The 21441-nt window shown below is 40.2% G+C and overlaps 1 protein-coding gene across 1 annotated transcript; it reads right to left on the bottom strand.

Moving 5' to 3' along the window:
• Nucleotides 1-1218: 1218 nt before the first annotated feature.
• osbp2a (oxysterol binding protein 2a) lies at nt 1219-21369 on the bottom strand (the record flags this gene model as incomplete). Its single annotated transcript, XM_079447821.1, has 14 exons — nt 1219-2452; nt 4321-4541; nt 4622-4806; nt 4930-5025; nt 6105-6208; nt 7333-7453; nt 7567-7812; nt 8177-8305; nt 8399-8465; nt 9739-9862; nt 9967-10135; nt 10237-10487; nt 19736-19941; nt 21212-21369. The coding sequence occupies 14 exons, from the start codon at nt 21367-21369 to the stop codon at nt 2310-2312; spliced, it is 2220 nt and encodes a 739-aa protein (XP_079303947.1). The 3' UTR covers nt 1219-2309.
• Between the last annotated feature and the right edge of the window lie 72 nt (nt 21370-21441).

Below are 21441 nucleotides of genomic sequence, written 5' to 3'. Positions count from 1 at the left end.
TCTCTAAAATAATTTCGTTCTTAAGCTGCTACCTGAGCAGCCTTGCAGCAGCTACAAAAACACTCTCAGTGCTGTGTTCGGGTCAGCACACACAGCCCAGCCCATGCCCTGCCTGCGGAAATGGTTTCCAAATGTCGTTTCTGCATTCGACGGTTTCATCGGCTTACTAAACAAATTCACATATGTTCTGTTGCCCACAGGGAAGCTTATACAGTGACATTATTTACGACACTAGTAACAGACAATTGCGCTTATCAACCACATGGGAGATCCGTAAGCAAAAGTTAAATAATGTGGCTTTTTTAATTATTTCCTGAATGGCTAGACAATTTAAAATGCCAACAATCCCCTTCCAGTTATGTTAATAATAACAAATTGCGACGAAGGGGGACTCCCGTACACCAGCTGCAGCATCACACGAAGCGCCAGTAGCTTCAGGGGATTGCTTACAAAAACACTGAGAAATAGTGAAGTTTAAATGCTTGCCTTTCATCATCTCCTTTTGTTTCATATCTCCCAGGTGCACCAATGGTCCAAAAATCAGTGTGTCGCACTATCGCAGGATGATTTCCAGAAATAATGTTTTTTTTATTAGGAATAGCGTATTTAATCGATAAGTGTAACAAAACATAAAAATAATAGTTCAGGTAAACATAAAACAATGCAAATAAAAAGCCATCCGTCTTTGGAATGTGCTAAGTTGCGTGCAGTGTTTATATACTTAAGCCACCTGCGAGGATAGTGGGGGCATTGAGTCCCTGGCACTGTTAAGTTGGGGGTCGTGGGCTGAAAAGTTTGGGAACCCCTGCCTGAACTCACTGCTCCAGATCTACGTCACCTTAGGTCTGAAAATGAGCGACGCCTGGTTGTTCCATCAAAGCGAGGCGCAAATCGCTTGCAAAAACCTTTACTCATTTGGTTCCCCTGTGGTGCAATGAACAGCCAGCCTCCACACGAACTGCAGCATCCTTCAAACTTTCAAAAAACACCTGTTCTGCATTTATTTGACTAACCAGTCTATGTCTTGTGTCTAAAAAAATCTTGTTGTTCATTCTCTTCCTTGCTTACTCCAGCTTTATTCCTCCTAGTAGCATTGCCTTGTAAGTCGCTTCGGATAAAAGCGTCTGCCAAATGAATAAATATAAATGAAAATGTAAGTCATGTGTTTCAGATGCAACATCAAACACACAATCAATCAAATAAAATTCAAATGAATTAAGCAATGATAATACGTTTATAAATGTTCATAACTCTGATCAGATGATGTTCAGAATGTTCTTTAATGCTCAAATTTAAGTTTGCATCCATTCTCACCGTGTACAGTTTGTGATCAATATTTGACACGTTTTACTGTTCATTTGCAGCATGAATGTAGGAAATGTGCTTTGGCAGCTAATACTGAAAACTAAGGAAATATTGCTACCACAAAGTTTCAGCTATTTACTATAAACTTATTGCCAAAGGTTTGCAAACACACCAAATGCTCGCGCTGCATGCCATTATTTGCTATGCACAAACTAATGCAGTGTACTAATATACAGATGGGCCTTTAAATTGAACATAAAAATGATTCATTATTCTGTTTAAATAAATGAACGTGAATTTATGTTTTCAGTATGTTTGCAAACATTTAGCCGTAACTTTATAAAGATAATTTGCATTATAATGTCCATTAAGCCATAATTTGTTACCCACACAATAACAGAACATTCGATTTATACTAAATGCCTAAATGGACTGCTATTAAATGGATTCTTGCATTAATAATCTGCCATCTAATGAATTTACTTCAGTAATTCTCATTTTGTAAAAGCAACACTGATCCCACTTTTTTCTAGTTTGCATATTTGCACTAAATAATCTACACAGTATTTTACAGTATACTACAATTCAATGAAACGATTAAATCTGCATACTTCAGAAGTAGCGTGTTAAAATGTTTTTTTTTTTCACACAACAGTGGATAATTCAGGAAAATCACACATTTGACCTGAAACAACTGCAAACAAGATATAAATGATCTTTGAAGAAGAATCGTAACCCTGGTGAAGTGTTACATTCCTCTACTAATAAACACTATTATTGTCCATCAGTCTGAATCATGTTGAATAAAGTGCCTCCATCTGTTGTGCTTAAAACAATATATTTTCCCTGCTGCAAACCAGTTGCCTCAATGCCCCCAAACACACACACTACATCACGTTATATATTCTAAGTGTAGTGCTTTCGTATATTCTGCTTCGTTCATTTGGAAGCATTGGTAAGCATTCCTGATACAGATCATGAATCGGTCATCTGTGTCAGAGCCTTTAAAAGATGGCAGGGCACTGATTCCAGTCCTGTCCTTCTTTGGCTTCCCAGTATCCTCCTCTGTACACATAGCTGCTGTCACCTGTCTCTGAATCAGTCCTTTTGTGAAACCACTGGGGCTGGTAGCTCTCCACCTCTCTGCCTGCAGAATGCAAAATCAAATATTTTCAATGAGAAATAAGCAAATCTTCAGAGTGGAATGTAAGCCTGTGCTTATTGCATACCGCCCACAATTTCAATATTTTAAAATAGATCATAAGTATTTATGAATATAGTATATTTTTATTAATAATATTAATGCTAATTACATCCATTTTTGGTTTTTATCAAGTATTAAAATAAAAAAAACTTTTTTGTTTATATTTTTCTTACATTGTTTCAGACATAATTATTGTATATAATGTTTGCTTGTATCATGAATAAGTTTGCTATAAATAGATTTTAGTGCTAATAGGGTGTGAAAAACAAACAAATAAATCTTCATTATTATTAAGAATATAATTATTAATTAATTAAACATCATATACATAATTCATACCACAGATTAAATGCAGTTTGTTGGTATTTATTATGGCTTTGTGTTATTAACTAATTAAAGACGGCTTTAGCGTGAAAAACATCATAAATAAACGTTATGTGGCCAACACTGACGGGCCGTTTACACGAGACCGTTTTCAAGTGAAAGCTATGCATGAGGAGAAATGCAGCGCTCTGTATTATGGTCTCTTTAGCGAGGAAGTCTGCCTTCCAATAAACACTCAATCAATCGTCAGGGAATCAAAGTGATGTCGCTAACTACTGGCATTGCATGCGTAATACAGTGTTTTAGTCATTTTGTAGTCGGATTGTTTTAATAACTTTGTCGTGTGTACGTGAAACTTTTCAAAAACGCAAAAGAAAAACTTTTCCGTTTTTCATCGTGTAAACGTGGCCTGCCCGGTAGACCTCCGCACACAAACAACAGAATCCCTGTAGAGTGGATTATTTAATCACAATGCACATAAACTAAACTAAAATATTTATATAAATTAAATATAATATAAATTGTTGTATTAGATAGACTGAAAAACAAACACATACACAGTTATCCTCGGGCCAGGCACGTGCATCTGATGAAACCGTCTATAGCCTTTTACATTTATATTATAGTAACAATATTAACAATCCATCCATCCATCCATTTTCTACCGCTTATCCGGGGCCGGGTCGCGGGGGCAGCAGTCTAAGCAGAGATGCCCAGACATCCCTCACCCTAGAGACTTCCTCCAGCTCTTCCGGGGGGACACCGAGGCGTTCCCAGGCCAGCCGGGAGACATAGTCCCACCAGTGTGTCCTAGGTCTTCCCCGGGGTCTCCTCCCGGTCGGACGGGCCTGGAATACCTTCCAGGGAAGGCGTCCGGTAGGCATCCGGAACAGATGCCCAAGCCACCTCAACTGACCCCTCTCGATGTGGAGGAGCAGCGGCTCTACTCCGAGCTCCTCCCGGGTGACCGAGCTTCTCACCCTATCTCTAAGGGATCTCCCAGCCATCATGCGGAGGAAGCTCATTTCAGCCGCCTGTATCCGGGATCTTGTCCTTTCGGTCATGACCTGAAGCTCATGGCCGTAGGTGAGAGTAGGAACGTAGATTGACCGGTAAATTGAGAGCTTCGCCTTGAAGCTCAGCTCTTTCTTCACCACGACAGACCGGTACATCGACCGCATTACTGCAGAAGCTGCACCGATCCGTCTGTCAATCTCCCGTTCCATCCTTCCCTCAGTCGTGAACAAGACCCCAAGATACTTTAACTCCTCCACTTGAGGCAGGAACTCTCCACTAACCTGAAGTGGGCAAGCCACCCTTTTCCGACTGAGGACCATGGCCTCGGATTTGGAGGTACTGATTTTCATATTAACAATCGATACACAAATATATGTAAATAAACACATTTAAATGTATAAATCCATTTTAAAATATGAAATGTTGTACGAATATTATCATTTATATCAAACCCTGCAGCTCTCTCATACCCTCCTCCAGTGCAAGGTTGGCCTCTGCCTCTTTCTTTCTCCTCTCCAGTCTCTGTCGCTCCTCCAGACGCTGTTTCTCTGTGTTCGCTTCGTCCCACAGACCCCCCTCCATCAGGCGCTGGTCGGGCCGCAGACGACTGTCAGTCGGTGCCACACTGTCTTCTGGTTCATTCAGAGTCAGGGCCAGAGAAGAGAAATAATACATGTTCTCTGCATTCTCACTGCAATCAGAAAACAAAAGATTTTCTAAATCGTGTAACAACAACATTATTTCATAATAATAGACAGCAGTGTCTCGTACGGCAGAGGATATTTCTTCCACAGGAGCTTTGGCGGTAGAGTTTGATAGACGGTTTTTTGCTTGCCCTCGGATTCGCCACAGCCATGGCTGCTCTCTATAATCTTTGCGCTTTCAATCTTATCATCCCACGTTCCTGAAAGTATGTAATGGGCTGAGCCTTCGCTGTCCGTCACTACGCCTGTTACCTGGAGACAAATAGGACAGGCATATAAATGCTCTTGTGGTTACACTTATTGCCCTGGAGAGGGCAGCAGAACACAGGTTTTTGTTTCATTGAATTGAGAAGCATCCTGTAGGGTCACACTGACCTTGCGGGGAACATCTCTGGAAAAATAACTGTAAGGGGAGAATTTGAGGTGGGATGTGTCCTTGGTCCTTTGGTTGACTATTATAATGTCCCCAGACTGTGTAAAAAAAAAGCATCATTAGATTAATAATACGTCATTTACATGGACCCATTTGGCGGACACTTACAATCCATCCAAGCTACATGTCTATAATATGCATATATTTATAGAATTAATTATTTAAAGCATTCATCACTAATGTCCCTTTAATAAATGCTTAGACATCCGGTTTGCTCTGAAGTGGGAATGAGAAATACAGCAAGAGTGAGACTGGGGGTTGGAGACAGATGGAGAAAAACAGTCACAATGGTGACTTTTCTCCAGCAGATGGAGTGCAGATGATGAGTCACATTCACTCTATGTAGGTTTGAGTTGACAAACTCAAAGCGTGAAGTTCACAGGATGAGCATATAATACTATTTCATAAAAGCTATTTAATGAATACATTTCTAATATTTTTAATTAATAATTTTAGCTTTGACCCTTCAGACCTGCATCAATTGGAAAGGACATCAAGTTTTTTTATAGATTCAGGGAAAAAATGAGGTCTGAAGGAGTGAAAACAGATAGTTTCAGTCCTAAATGTTAATGGGTTGATACATCCGTGCTCAGCAAAATCGCCAATGTTAAAAAAAGTCAAATTAACTCTTGCAGTGTTTATATAATATATAAAGTGGCAGTAGATGTCACGTTGTATAAAAATCCACAGAAACAAAAGGGCAACTAAAATACTTCTTTTAAAGACCCCCTGTGGTAAAAATCAAGTGTGGGCCGATACAAGTGTTTCCTTTACCAATCTGATTCCGATACCTGAATTGTAAGCATCGGTCAATACCCATCCAATACTAGTATTGCTTTTTCCTGATCAGTGTAGAATTGCATGTAAAAAAGATAACACAGTTTCTTTAAACGCCTGGCCCTAGGTTAGATTTGGTTGAAATAAAACAATTTATTTGATATTTCATGTATATTAATGTTAATTTATATAAATGTTTTATTGTGTATTAATTGTATACATTAAATGAATATTGATTCTTTGGAAGTTAAGTTTGGGCCACAGGACATTTATGTTGTTGTTGCTGAAACCGTCTATATGCAATAGATTTAGAAAAAGGTACATAAAACAAAGTGCATACTTGGTCAATCCACAGTTTGCCCACGATTATATTGTGGACAGTGGAGGTCACTTTGCTCCACACATAGTGATTTCCAGTCGCGTTGAACTTCAGGTGAATGCTTCCTGTGGAGGCAAACAGATTCATCGTGAGCATGAAGAAGATTCTTGTGGAAATCCAAGACATTGAGGTTGATACTAAAAATAACTCAAAGCTTCGGAGAGCTCTATAAAAACATCATATTCAGCCTGAATAACAGGCTCTTTAAAAATAGAAATCTTTTCATTTTCTAAGATTAAACTTTTACCCTAAAGCTACACAGTCTAACATGAAGTGAAAAAAAGACATTGTTTTAGAAAGCCCTCTGTAACTCAGTGGTAAGAGTGTCACTTTAGCAATGCCAAGGTCATGGGTTTGATCCCAGGGGATTGAACATACTTAGAATCAAATGTATAGTATAATGCAATGTAGTCGCTTTGGATAAAAGCGTCTGCCCAATGCTTGTAAAATGTATAAGGAAAGGAGAAGTCATGTTTCACCAAGGGTGTAATGTTTGCCTGCCTTAGCTATACGTAACACCACATGATATGATGCTTCAGTTGTGTCGCGATGCACATACCCCCCAATTTTCTAGGGACGTCGGCAAAGAATCGAGATGGAAATAGTTCAACTTATCAGAGTGTTTTAAGCTCGGTTTTAAATGCGAAATGTGAATCGCCCCTTTTTGTTTTCAGTATAGCAAGCTGACGTAATGAACTACTGCAGACAAAAAGCAGGCTATGAGGTTGACTGCGTCTACATCCAATGTTGCCCTGACACAACAAGCCGATGGTCGAAACCTGGCGGCCAAGTATCATGTTTGTTCTGGGTCTGCATGCAACAGACTGCTGGGATACAAAACATAAACCAGGCAGCAATGGCTTATCAATAAAAAAATATATAACTTATTTGCGTATTGTAATGAGAAATGCAATAACAAACAAACAAAACATTGTGTTCTGCGAGTTCACTCTTGACTTTGTAGTTTGTTGTCTTTTTCCCTTTTCTTGTGCACTGTTTTGCTAAGCTGAACAGCCAATCAGAATCATCTTATTTCCAGATGAGCACACGCCGCTCAAAACCTGCCCAACATCTGACGATTGACTTCGGGTGTGTACCAACCCTTAGCCTAGCTTATCAGATATTTACAGTATACATTTTTTGTGTCGCGCCTCCCCTGATGTTCTCTGCGCTGATGTTCACAGCTCACCTAGCGGCATTATAGAGATGTATTTGCCACGGAATTTGCTGTCGATGGTGATCTCCTGCCACAGGGTCCAACCTCGCTGTGATATCACATGATGGGCTGCCGCAGGGGGATGGTGACTTATCTGTTAGAAAGATCAAGCAGAAGGGGTCAAAACTGTGTAACATTTACAACATACATGGCTGAGAATTGATCCATCACAGATAAACATGGAGTGTACAGTAGATTGTTTCAGACCTGCTCACAAATGGACCTGTACCCGTACTCTTCGAGGCGGTCCAGCTCGTAGGTCTCTCCCAGCAGTGGGTTGAAGGGTTTTCCTGTGCGGTTAATAGTGGTGGAGTAGGACGAGACAGAGAAAGCGGCCACCAGACACATCTGCTCCACAGAGGATTCGCAGCGGGCCGCCCGGTCCAATAGCTCACTGTACTCCAAATCCTCCGACAAGCGCTGTAGCATCGACAACGGCTCATTGAAGTTTACCTGGGAATAGCATTCAAATGAATGACCATCATCATTTAACATGTAGAATTTTACAGGTAAGTCTGTTCAATGGTTAATCACGATTAATCGTATCCAGAATAAAAGTTTGTGTTTACATAATATATGTTATGTCTGTATACTGTGAATACATATTTTGTATTCATAAACAAATTCATTTATATATTTTTTTAAATATAAAATGTTTATCATTTAAATTATACATACAGTAAATGCATCCGTGCTAATATGTCCTTAATGTATACATGTAAATGTTTGTGTGTATAAATAAATATTCACAGTGCACAGACATATATTATGTAAACACAAACCTGGATGTGATTAATCGTACAACAGCCCTACTTACAGGCATGGGAATCTTGGAGAGCTCCTTGCCGATACAGTTCTTCATGATACTCCACAGGTTTAGGGAATAGTTAGGCTTGTTTGGAATGCGACAGCGTCTGCCCCGGCGCAGGTACATGCCAGAATTATCCTGTGGACACATCACTATAGTAAGTTACACACATCTACACATCTAGTTGGCTGCGGTGTCTGTTTGAAATATTTTGTGTGTATCCAAACTCACATTGTCCTCTTGACTCCAGTTACTGGACAAGCTTCCACTCGTCACGCTCTGAGTATTGCTCAAGTGTCTGTCACACAAACACACATGCTGTACACATACTGTACCCTTATGCATATGTAACACATCAGTGGTATAGGCAGAGGGGTGGCCAAGGGGAACTGAGTGTGCCCCACCCCTCTAATTGCATGCCAGGCTGCCACTTACATATTAGAATCATGTAGTTTGGATTTTATTTTAATATGAAATGTATATTTGTTAGAGGTCCAGTGTATGCAATTTAGCAGCATCCCCCCTCCCTTTCAAAGCACTACGGTGGCTGACACAGGACTAAGGCCAGATCCCATTTCTACCCCTACACCCATCTGGGTGTCTTGATAATTTTTTGGTAGGAGGGGTAGGGGTTAGGGCCGTAAAAAGAGACGTTCCTGGTGGAACGTTCTTCCTAACTCAGTCCGGTCAACCACATCTCCCACAACATTCAAAAAACGACTTAAAAACCATCTCTTCTATGAATACTTGACAGACAATTGAAAAAAAACCTTGATCCTTCTCTTAACAGGTATTGTTCTTGCTTTTGTTGAAATTAGTAACTTGGTATTAGCACCCATTGTATTATTGCTCATGTATGACATATCGCTTATTGCTCCCTGAACTCTCTGTATTTCGCTTTGGATAAAAGCTTCTGCTAAATGACTAAATGTAAATAGCCCTCCAAACGAAGATTTTTGGGACCTCACTTCAAACGAAGGGGTAAGAAATTTTCATCATGGCTGCTCATGTGAGTATAATGTAAGCCTTTATTTTGGCTTTAATAAGGATGTAAACACCAAATAATCATCTTGTTTATGTTAAATTTAATGTTGTGTTCAGTTTCTTGTCATGAATACTTGAAATGTTTACAAAAAGCTATCAGTGACATATTATAATGACGTGTGACAGCGTAGTAGTGGTGTCCCATTTCTTACGGGAATGTTTTGGCCACTCTGTTTCAAGGGGCGAGGGGTAGGTGAAGGGGTATAAAATAAAATTGGCATTGGGCCTAAGATGTGGTCAAGTTTTCGCTTCTCTGCCGAAGGAGATAACATTTTTAGGAAAGGCGGTAGAGCGTTTTTTGTCCGCTTATGGCTACTGTAGAAACAACATGGTGAATTCCATGAAAGTACACCCGGGGTACTCATTCTAAGATGATAAAAACATAACGCTTCATTATGTAAGGTCTTTATACATCTATTAAGACATAGTTATGTATATTATATTGACTTTCTGTCAATATATCCTCAAAAAAAACACACATTGGACCTTTAATATTCTTCTTAACAATTTGAATGAAGATGATGAACCTGTGCTGTAGCTGATCATTCGCTGGCACTGTGATGAAGGCTGGAGAATCTTCCATGGCATCGAAGAACTCTATGTCATCATTTTCTTCGCTGGATTCTCCCTCTGGTGTTCTCTCTGATCCTTCTGTAAAATTCAACACATCTAAATCAATGATGTGTTACTGTATATACAGATAGCTCTCAGGGACTCTAAGTGTTTGTTTAGTGATGCGTGATTTGTGTTCTCACGGTTGTGTGTGCTGGGCGATTCCCTCCACGCTCTTTCCAAACTATTATGTTGTTTGGCTAGCTGCTCAATGGTCTCCTCCAGATGATGGCGCTGTTCCCGCTCATACTGCAGCGTACGCTGCCATCGCCGGCTGTGCGCTTCTGCTAGATCCACAAAGTCCTGACAGGCCTGATACAAAACGGTTAGGTTAACGTGACAGCTTGTGGGTTTCTTACCTACAAGCTTTCAGTTAGCAGCCCCGGTACACAGTGTAGATTCAACAAACTCACATTGATCATAGCATTGGAGGTGATGCGGAAGAGAGTCGCTCGTTCGTGGACGGTCTTCAGTTTATCTGCACCGTCGGTAGGGGCGCGCAGATCTTCTAGTTCACTGAGGGAACGCTGGAGGGCGGCACCGTGCTTCCCTATCAGCTCATTACAGGTGCTGAGGTCATCGAGTTTACTGGCCAAAGTTTTGAGCGTCCCCTGGATCAGAGCACGATCCGGCTGGGCCAGTGGACCCTCATCGCCCGAGTCATCTATAGAGGAGCGTACAATGAGAAATACAAGGGATGTACATGTTAAGATGCTAAAATGGTGTATTAGCATCACCTTGTCATTATAAAGCAGGGATGTATGGATGTTGTGTGGCGGGTTGAACGATTTTAACATCTTATTAAAGGGACAGTTGTCAAAAATGACAATGTCATAATTTACTTACCATCAGGTTGTTCCAAATCTGTATACATTTCTTTGTTCCGCTAAACACGCAGCAAGATATTTGGAAGAATGTCAGTAACCAAACAAATGTCGCCCCCATTGACTCCCATAGTATTTTCCTACTATGGCAGCCAATGGGGATGAGATCTGTTTGGTTTTGTGGTTGCACTTTATGCGGTCTCATAATCCAAAACCAAAGGTTTTCATTTGGCATTATTCCTGGCTGGTAATCTGTCCTTGGCGATGCAGTCTGTCTCATAGTAGGGTGACCATACGTGCCATTTTCCCAGTGTTTTGAAGCGTCCTCTGGAGATTGCATTTGTCGATCGCATACGTCATCAAGTTCTATCATTTCAGGTTTTATTTCCGTTACAAGTAAGAATGAAACTACAAAGGTGACATCTAAAGGGAAAAACACGTACATTCAATTTTTATAACTGAAATGAGGTAACCTTGATGATGTATGCGGTCGACAAATGGAACTCAGCTGAAATCCTGGGGAGGACGTGTCCCGGAAAAATGGCACGTATGGTTATCTTATAGTGAAAGCGAAAGGTTACAGCTGCATAAAGTAAAATTATATATTTATAATTTATATTTATATATTAAATAATTCTTGATTTTGTGAAATGAAATTCTTTGATATAGGAACAAATACAACTTTGCTCATTTAATCATGTAAAAAGGGTGTTAAAAGAAGTCTTAAAGGTACTGTAGCGAAAATCTACAACCGATTAAATACAGTTTGTAATATAAAATCATTGTAGCTTATTGTATATTTCTGTCATGGCGGGTCCAAACAAAAACATTGAAAATTGATTGTGACACTGCGTTTTGTCTGTTGTAGATTGGACATTTAATAGCCTTAAAAATACTATAAATTTGTGCCACCGATGGCAATATTCATTTTAGGCTTTTATGTGGCCATGATAAAACAGCATGACTATTGTATGGGCTATATTTTGCAGCCCCTGGAGAGGGTAATATGTACTGCAGTGATGTAAGCAGGGCTCAAATAAGTGTATAAATAGCACAGATAGAGTGATGGAGGGGTGTGATGTGACAGCTGAGTTCTGTCCTTTGGTGGAGGTCTTTTCAATAACAACCACATTGTCCAGCGACGCCGTGAATGGATGCTACCACACAAATAAATCGAGAGATGAGAGAGCGAGAGATTGGTGCTATTCAAATAAAGAGAAAATAAAATAAATGAAGAAAGATGTTACTGGAAATCTGAAGCCGATGATGAAATGATCAAGTGTGAATAAGCATCGAGGCGATACTTTCACCGACATCCCATTCGAACCCCAGATTTCTGTGAATGAACACGGTTACCATGGAAACAAGGGCCAACGCAATCGGGAGGACGGCTATTTTTAGAAGCTAAGAAGAATGGAAAAAGCTAACGGGCTATTGTGTCTCGCCTTCGTCTCCTTCGTTACGAAAACACGGTCATCATTCACTGGCAAAATGTCTTGTGTGTGACACAAGACATCTTTTTCCGGAAACGCCCGAGTGTAGGAGACCAAAGCAGGTACACAACAGAGACAGATGTCTGAATCAAAGGAAACACAATCTGTGTACGAGTGACAGGAGATAATAAAAGGGAGGGAGGGTGGACGCTCAGGTAATAGCCTTAAGTTTTCAATAACCGGCTGGCACCTGAACATGAGCAGATTATCTCATGACAGATGTGAAGGGAACAACAGACCATCAGTTGAACTTGTGTCTGGTTCTGAACCGATAGTGTGTGGCGCCACCAAGGTCATGCATTATTAGTCTTGAAATGATCGATTGGTTTGGTTTGTAGGTCATCACAGACATTTTTACTACAACAGCATATTTGTGAAACTGATTTTATACAGCTGTTCTATTAACAAAACTTGTTAAGAATTACAGATATTAAAATATTTTTCAGAAATTAATATTTAGATAAAGAATTTATATTTTTAGGTGTATATATTGAAAGCAAAATGACATGTTTTGAAATGGCATCATATGTCAATAAAAATTGGTTAATTTTAAAATATACCTTTTAGGAGAGATCAAGAGATACAGTTTTGTGTCAGATATGTGTTTATATGTCATAGTAAATATTATTGATTCATTTCCTTTACTTTTTGTTAATTTTACTTATCAACGTATAATTTTTTATTAAACATTTATGTATAACTTCTATTACAGTTTTCATTTTATATTATATATATTTTTTTTGTCTGCTGCATCTTGCATGGTGATGTACGTATATATAGTTAAAATACAAAAACGATGAAAATAAAATGTGATAAATAAACAAAAAATGCCATATCTAGGAAGCAAAATATCACAAAGACTCACCCAGTAACCTGTTGGAACAACTTAGCAACCACCTCAGAAACCCTAGCAACCGAACAGCACCATAATCACTGAACGCACTATTAAATAACAGGCTTTATTTAGCCAATGGTTGGGTCAAATATGGTCATTAATTCAACCCAGCGGCTCGGTTTGTCCATATTTTGTTGTGTGCTTTCAACCATAATATCTCCCACACACCTGCACAACAAATGTTAAGTACGTGTGATGCTCACCAAAGCAAAGAATCTCATTATAAACACATGTGACATCAAAAATGAATAAATCTTTATTAAGTATGTTGTTTAGCTAGAACGCACAAACAGACAAAGGATAGAATAAACAAATCCACCAGCTACAAGAATACATATCCTCCTAATATCCACACCAAACTGCCAACTGCAATCTTCTCCTCAACTGTATCTAATCCAAAGCATTTTAAGCAAAGCACTGCAATTTTGCACTTGTGGCGAAAACAATGGGGAAAATGGATTAGTGCATCTCTCGAGAGCAGAATCAAAGAGAAAAGATCCAGAGCTCATCCAGACTTCTTAAAGGGGTGATGCAACGGTGTGTCATGCATTCTGACTTCTTTACAATGTTAACGTGCCGTCTTCTCATGCTTGACATGGTCAACTTGTCAAAAAACGAGTTGGATGTAGTATTTCTGTGCTCGATACACTCCTCCAGTGTTCGTACAGGTTTCGGAAAGGGTTTTTCGAACATGACAAATCGTTACGCAACAACTTTTCTCAGTCCATTATTGGACAATTCCCCCTGAAAAGCACACGGCCCATGCATCAACCATGGAGAGCGGGTGAAGGAGCATGCGCACAAGTCACTTTCACAAGCAGTGAAGCTCGCAAGGTTCCGCTGTGTAGTCTGTTCGCTGCATTTGGGTGATGAATATAAATGGTGTATATAACGCTGGATTTGGAAATCGTTTGAAACTGATAGTTGGATCGGCGGTCCCTGCGCTAAAAGATGCGGGACATGAACCGCATGCGGTAAGTGAAACTGATGTCTGTGTTTTATTGGCAATGTATGCACACACGCGTCGCATGTTATCAGAAATAATCGTACAGCTGTGTCTGTCTTTTATAAATGTGATCAAACTAAAGACTCTGCAGATATTTGAAGGGTACGATACTATTCTGTAAGAACTCAAGATTAACACGAGATATACAGAGACTGTGTGAGTGAGGGCCACTTTAAGCGGTTCGCTGACCCAAATACAGCGAAAACTATTGTGCTTGTCTCATAGGTGCAAGACGCAAACCTGTGAAACCAAATAACCTCACGAATTGCCTCATATTGACATCGGCGGAAGATTACAAATTACAGTCATATTTGAAATGAAAGCAAATCTCGCAGGCGCAAAAAGAGGAACGTGGTCAACTACAAATAGGGTATTCTGGGTGTGATGAGTAGATGCAGTTAATAGCGTTACCGTGAAGTAGATAAGTTAGTGCAGTTATTGAAGTTACAGTGCAATAGATGAGTAGATGCAGTTAATAGAATTACAGTCCAGTAGATGAGTAGATGCAGTTAATAGCGTTACCGTGCAGTAGATAAGTTAGTGCAGTTATTGAAGTTACAGTGCAATAGATGAGTAGATGCAGTTAATAGAATTACAGTGCAATAGATGAGTAGATGCAGTTAATAGCGTTACCGTGCAGTAGATAAGTTAGTGCAGTTATTGAAGTTACAGTGCAATAGATGAGTAGATGCAGTTAATAGAATTACAGTGCAGTAGATGAGTAGATGCAGTTAATAGCGTTACCGTGCAGTAGATAAGTTAGTGCAGTTATTGAAGTTACAGTGCAATAGATGAGTAGATGCAGTTAATAGAATTACAGTGCAATAGATGAGTAGATGCAGTTAATAGCGTTACCGTGCAGTAGATAAGTTAGTGCAGTTATTGAAGTTACAGTGCAATAGATGAGTAGATGCAGTTAATAGAATTACAGTGCAGTAGATGAGTAGATGCAGTTAATAGCGTTACCGTGCAGTAGATAAGTTAGTGCAGTTATTGAAGTTACAGTGCAATAGATGAGTAGATGCAGTTAATAGAGTAACAGTCCAGTAGATGAGTAGATGCAGTTAATAGCGTTACCGTGCAGTAGATAAGTTAGTGCAGTTATTGAAGTTACAGTGCAATAGATGAGTAGATGCAGTTAATAGAGTTACCGTGCAGTAGATGAGTAGATGCAGTTAATAGCGTTACCGTGCAGTAGATAAGTTAGTGCAGTTATTGAAGTTACAGTGCAATAGATGAGTAGATGCAGTTAATATAATTACAGTGCAGTAGATGAGTAGATGCAGTTAATAGCGTTACCGTGCAGTAGATAAGTTAGTGCAGTTATTGAAGTTACAGTGCAATAGATGAGTAGATGCAGTTAATAGAATTACAGTGCAGTAGATGAGTAGATGCAGTTAATAGCGTTACCGTGCAGTAGATAAGTTAGTGCAGTTATTGAAGTTACAGTGCAATAGATGAGTAGATGCAGTTAATAGAGTAACAGTCCAGTAGATGAGTAGATGCAGTTAATAGCGTTACCGTGCAGTAGATAAGTTAGTGCAGTTATTGAATTTACAGTGCAATAGATGAGTAGATGCAGTTAATAGAGTAACAGTCCAGTAGATGAGTAGATGCAGTTAATAGCGTTACCGTGCAGTAGATAAGTTAGTGCAGTTATTGAAGTTACAGTGCAATAGATGAGTAGATGCAGTTAATAGAATTACAGTGCAGTAGATAAGTTAGTGCAGTTATTGAATTTACAGTGCAATAGATGAGTAGATGCAGTTAATAGAGTAACAGTCCAGTAGATGAGTAGATGCAGTTAATTAGGTTACCGTGCAGTAGATAAGTTAGTGCAGTTATTGAAGTTACAGTGCAATAGATGAGTAGATGCAGTTAATAGAGTTACAGTGCAGTAGATGAGTAGATGCAGTTAATAGCGTTACCGTGCAGTAGATTGGTTAGTGAAGTTATTGAAGTTACAGTGCAGTAGATGAGTAGATGCAGTTAATAGCGTTACCGTGCAGTAGATAAGTTAGTGCAGTTATTGAAGTTACAGTGCAATAGATGAGTAGATGCAGTTAATAGAGTTACAGTGCAGTAGATGAGTAGATGCAGTTAATAGCGTTACCGTGCAGTAGATGAGTTAGTGCAGTTATTGAAGTTACAGTGCAGTAGATGAGTAGATGCAGTTAATAGCGTTACCGTGCAGTAGATGAGTTAGTGCAGTTATTGAAGTTACAGTGCAATAGATGAGTAGATGCAGTTAATAGCGTTACCGTGCAGTAGATTAGTTAGTGAAGTTATTGAAGTTACAGTGCAATAGATGAGTAGATATAGTTAATAGAATTACAGTGCAGTAGATAAGTTAGTGCAATTATGGAAGTGGTCCATTAGTGCAAATGAGCATTCAGTTAAATATTCCTGGTGTGCAAGTGAGCAGTATAGAGTGCAAATGATGCTGTGTGTGTGTAAACAGTCCGGTAGAGCAGATACATGAAGTACTGGTGTGTACAGTTCGGTCATGCATGCAGCCCTGTAGTGCAGTGTAAACAATGTTGTAGCAGTATTGGAGTTAAAGGTATGAGAGGTAGTGGAATCAGTGGGGGGCAGAGTTCAATAATGAAAAAAGCTGTTTCTTAGTCTGCTGGTTCTTGTCCGGAGGCACCGGAAGCGCCTACCGGAAGGCAGGAGAGTAAACAGTCTATGAGCGGGGTGAGAGGAGTCCTTGAGAATGCTTGAGCTCGACGCAGACAGCGTTTCTTCTGGATGTCCTCAATGGGAGAAAGTGTAGTCCCTGTGATGCGCTGGGCTGTTTTCACCACCCGCTGCAGTGCCTTGCGCTCAGCAACAGAACAGATCCCGTACCAGACTGTGACACAGTTGGTCAGGATGCTCTCTATTGTGCAGCGATGTGTCCTCAGAAAGAAGAGACGCTGGTGAGCCTTCTTGACCAGGCTTGAGGTGTTGGTGGTCCAGGACAGGTCCTCCGAAATGTGAGTCCCCAGGAACTAAAAACTGGAAACACGTTCAACAGCCATCCCATTAATGTGGATGGGGTCGTGTGTGCCTCCTTTCGCCTTCCTGAAGTCCACGATGATCTCCTTTGTCTTGGAGGTGTTAAGGAGCAGGTTGTTGTCTGAGCACCATGTGGCTAGGTGCCGGACCTCCTCCCTGTATGCAGTCTCATTGTTGTTGCTGATGAGACCAATCACTGTTGTATCGTCTGCAAACTTGATGAAGGAGTTAGATCCGTTCAAAGGCCTGCAGTCGAGTGTGAAAAGTGAGTAGAGAAAGGGGCTCAGTACGCAGCCCTGTGGTACACCAATGTTGAGGGTGGTGGTGGTGGAGCAGATGGGGCCTAACCTAACAAGCTGAGGCCTGTTCGTCAGGAAGTCCATAATCCAGTTGCAGGTAGGGTTGTTGATGCCTAGGTTTCCAAGTTTGACGATTAGCTTGGAAGGGATGACGGTATTGAAAGCAGAACTGAAGTCTACGAACAGCATACGTGCATAAGTGTCCTTATTGTCCAGATGTATGAGCACAGAGTGCAGCGACATGGACACTGCATCATCTGTGCTCCTATTGTTGCAAAAGGCAAATTGGTATGGGTCCAGTGTGGGTGGTAGAGAGTCCTTTAGGTGTGCCAGGACCAGCCGTTCAAAGAGACCCCCTTCCTCTGACCTGCTGGAGAATGACTCATCCGTGACTACCACACCTCAACTAACAGTGAGGAGAAATCAAATGTGTGTGGGTATGAGATAAATGAGAGCGCTGAGAGGAATAATGCAATAGAAACCGTGCGACACTAAACTCGGTGTCTACCTGACAATCCAATTTGGACAAGCCTGCTTACATTTCCCACAGATAATCTGATTTACATGGAGTCCCGTCTCTAGAAATACAAGCTCTTGGGGGAAACTCATTTTTGCCTTAAACAGGCAAGCAAAACCCTGAGACGAAACCAGAATTTTATTCACACAGACTTGGGGGTGTGTCTTATAAACAATAATAAACCACCTTTAGGAAGTGGCCAGAACACCTAGCAACTCCCCGGCAACCACACGTGGCATGGGCAAGCACCACTTATGTTCTTTAGAATAAAGTCACTTTTCTGATCCGAAATTGGCACAGGATTGATATGGCTTGCGTTCGAAGCTATATCTGCGCTGCAATATATGTCACGTGTAATCTGTATATTAACCCCAAACCCCAAGACAAATCCTTAGACTTATCTCCAAGCACTAAATGCATCTGGCTTATGAAAGAAGAGCTGACCACATGCAAACATTAACATAAGAACATTGTAGGGAGAGCTAGTGACATCATTTAAAGCCTCTAAAAATACATTCATTTTCATAACGAAGAGAAAATTATACTATAAGAGCTGAAATAATAGCACATTCGGTCAAGGTAGTCTTGTAAAAATTAATCATATGGACCTGCCTCTTAATATCATCATTTTCATTATATGGCACAGAAGTACAAGACACATCAACATCTATTGAATTGGCCACGTGGCCCTTTAAACTTACTCTTCACAGAGACAAAAGGCGTCTAACATTTCATTCAGAAATTACATTTGCAAACAGCTGTTCCTACCTTTTCATGACTGCACATAATGTATGAGAAGCGCAGAGGAATGTCCTACACAGTTTGTAGTGAAGATGATGTCAAAGTGGGTTTCAATGAAAATGGAAAGCAGCGTGTCTCCTCCACGTCACATTCCAAGCTTCTCTCTCTCTCTCTCTCCTGCTTTCCTTCTCACCCTCCCTCTTATTCACCTCATACTCATGCACGGGGGGCGGGGCTAACATGCTAGACCTTTCATTCACTACCAGATGAAATCATCTATACAGTGGGAGGGGCAGTATGCAAATTTATCATTTAGATGATGTAAGATTAAAACACCATGTGTGTGTGTGTGTATGATGTGCTGTATATATAAAAAAAACAACAGCTATTTATGCATTGTGCAATTATTTATTAAAGTAAACAGTACGTTCTTTATTATTAATAATATTATATAATTTGAGGAGAAATGGTTAAGCATCTGAAATCTGAGACTGGGATTAAAACCTACCCAATGAATAAAAAGATGACACACGACCACAATAAAAACATCTAAACATGTATCTTGTTGTACGTTTAGGCGCAGTCGAAAAATAGCTCTTTCAAATATTCAATGACAATGCTACCCCCTGGTGGCACTTTTATTTGTGTATTTTATCAAGATAAAATATTAACTGGTTTAAAAAAACTTGCTTTAACATGTATTTCATGATCTGAATGGAATAAAATAAAGCATTTTTTAAAATACAATTATATATATTTATTTACTATTGATTTTATTTATTATTAAATAAACTTGACGTGAACTAAAAGATGGTCAGATCCTGTTGAATGCTTTGAATAAACATTACATTGTAATTATACTGTTTTTTTAAACAAAATTAAAATGTCATTAACATTGGATCCAAACGCTTGAGGTCAATAAGACCAGTGCTACTTTACTAACTCAATACTGCGCAGTATGCGGTGTACACCGCAGTGTGAATGAACAGAACTTCACTTTGTGATGTATAAATACAGCATCCATGAATTTCATATGTACAGAAAATGTGCATCCTGTCCTAGTATACCCTACACATACTGTATACTGCAGCGGTAGTAGGAGTAGTACTAGTGTGAAAGAATGGTTGCAGATATCACCTGAATGATGCATCATTTGAGTGGCATTTCCTTTAGCCTGTTGTAGAGCGGAGACCCATCGCTGACACTCCCCCTCTGAACCAGCCTTCAGGTGGTAGCTCCGCCCTCCGCTTGTCAAAACAAAATGACAGGTATCGCCCACTTCGATGTGTACTGTTGCCAGTGTAATTGTGCCACGACAGGTGTGTGCCATTTCCGCTTGAGTCCTGAAGGCAAATGTACACGCACACACACGTGCACATGCACACACACACACACACACACACACATACAAGTTAATGGTGCAGCTAAATTTTTTGAGTTGGATTATGTATTATGTTAAATTTCATTTAGGAAATACAATTTATATACAGACAGTACTTTTTTATTGGACAATGTCTTTGTTTCAATCCCTAGATATCAGCAAGGCCATCTGTCATTGCCATCATTCACTATAATGCAATCCCCTAGACTTCTGTGTTGTAATGCGTGCATGCCGACCGCAATACAATGACCGCTGGCTTTCTGAGTCAAGACTGCTGAATGAGAGCATCTTTCATATCAAATCAACCGTTACTGTTAATAAAGTCCTGCAGTGGCGAGGTAACATTGGCTGTTTTATTCCGTATAGCCCAGATTTGTTTTTGAAAGGATGTCGGTAAGGTAGGGCCTACTACGCTATTGTCGTGCGGGAATACTTATGATAAAATTGTATGTTTTAATTATACTACAGAAAGAAGGGTCCGATTGAGAGCTGCGTTCAAAAGGAAAGTTCACCAAAAATTAAATGTACCTCACATTCTTCTGGAGGACACAAAGAACTAAACAACAACCACTTGCACTGTTTGGACACAAAACCACGGAGACATTTCTCAAAATATCTTCTTTTGTGTTCCACAGAATAAAGAGTCATGGTTTCTTGGGGAACTATACCTTTAAGAAGCTTTTCTACATGTTAAACAAAGTTTCTTCAGTTATTCTGTTAAAACAGACAAGATGCTGTCTAGAACATTCTCAGGTCACACTGATAAAATGGTGCATCGGGTTTTGCATAAACTTGTGGAGCCCAGACCGGCTCTCAAGTGCATTAAAGCAAAAGGGTAACATACCGAATGCTGAACAAAAATTACAAATATTTGTTTACTTAAAGTGACACATTTTGTGATCAAATGTATTAAGTAACGGTGTTGCTCAGGCATTTGGAAGAAGGGTGAAACGAGATCTAGATGCTCCAGATGTCCCCATTCATTATAGAAGGACGAGATGTTGCAACACAGGCATCTGGTGCATTATTTAACACTAACAGTTAAACCCTTGTGCCCACAAGGTGCCAACATGGACCAAAGGCCTATTCATTCAAACTTATGAGGAACTCCGAGCGCCCTGTACTATAAAAACTCCCAATTTATACAGTACGACAGAGGCTTTAAAAACACGACACAGCAAAGTTAATAGACGTCGCATGCTGTCAATCGAAAATCAATAACGTGAACATACCTGTAGTATGACAGGAGGCCGTTGCTCAGCACGAACCAGCGGCGCTGATACCCCTTCAGGTAGTTGGTCCATTTAAAAAGCCACCCTTTATACGTGTCCGGTCCCGGTCCCTGCACACCCGAGGGGGACGGAAGGGTCCGCACCACGAGTTCGCTCATTGCAAACAGGTCCGCGATGGGATGCGATTCGACAACTGCGCAGACGGAGCGGTGAGGTCTGGCTGCTGCGGA

The sequence above is a fragment of the Barbatula barbatula genome (assembly GCF_947034865.1).
Source record: "Barbatula barbatula genome assembly, chromosome: 24".
NCBI classification, from domain to species: Eukaryota; Metazoa; Chordata; class Actinopteri; order Cypriniformes; family Nemacheilidae; genus Barbatula; species Barbatula barbatula.
This window is presented reverse-complemented; position numbering and strand designations above follow the sequence as displayed.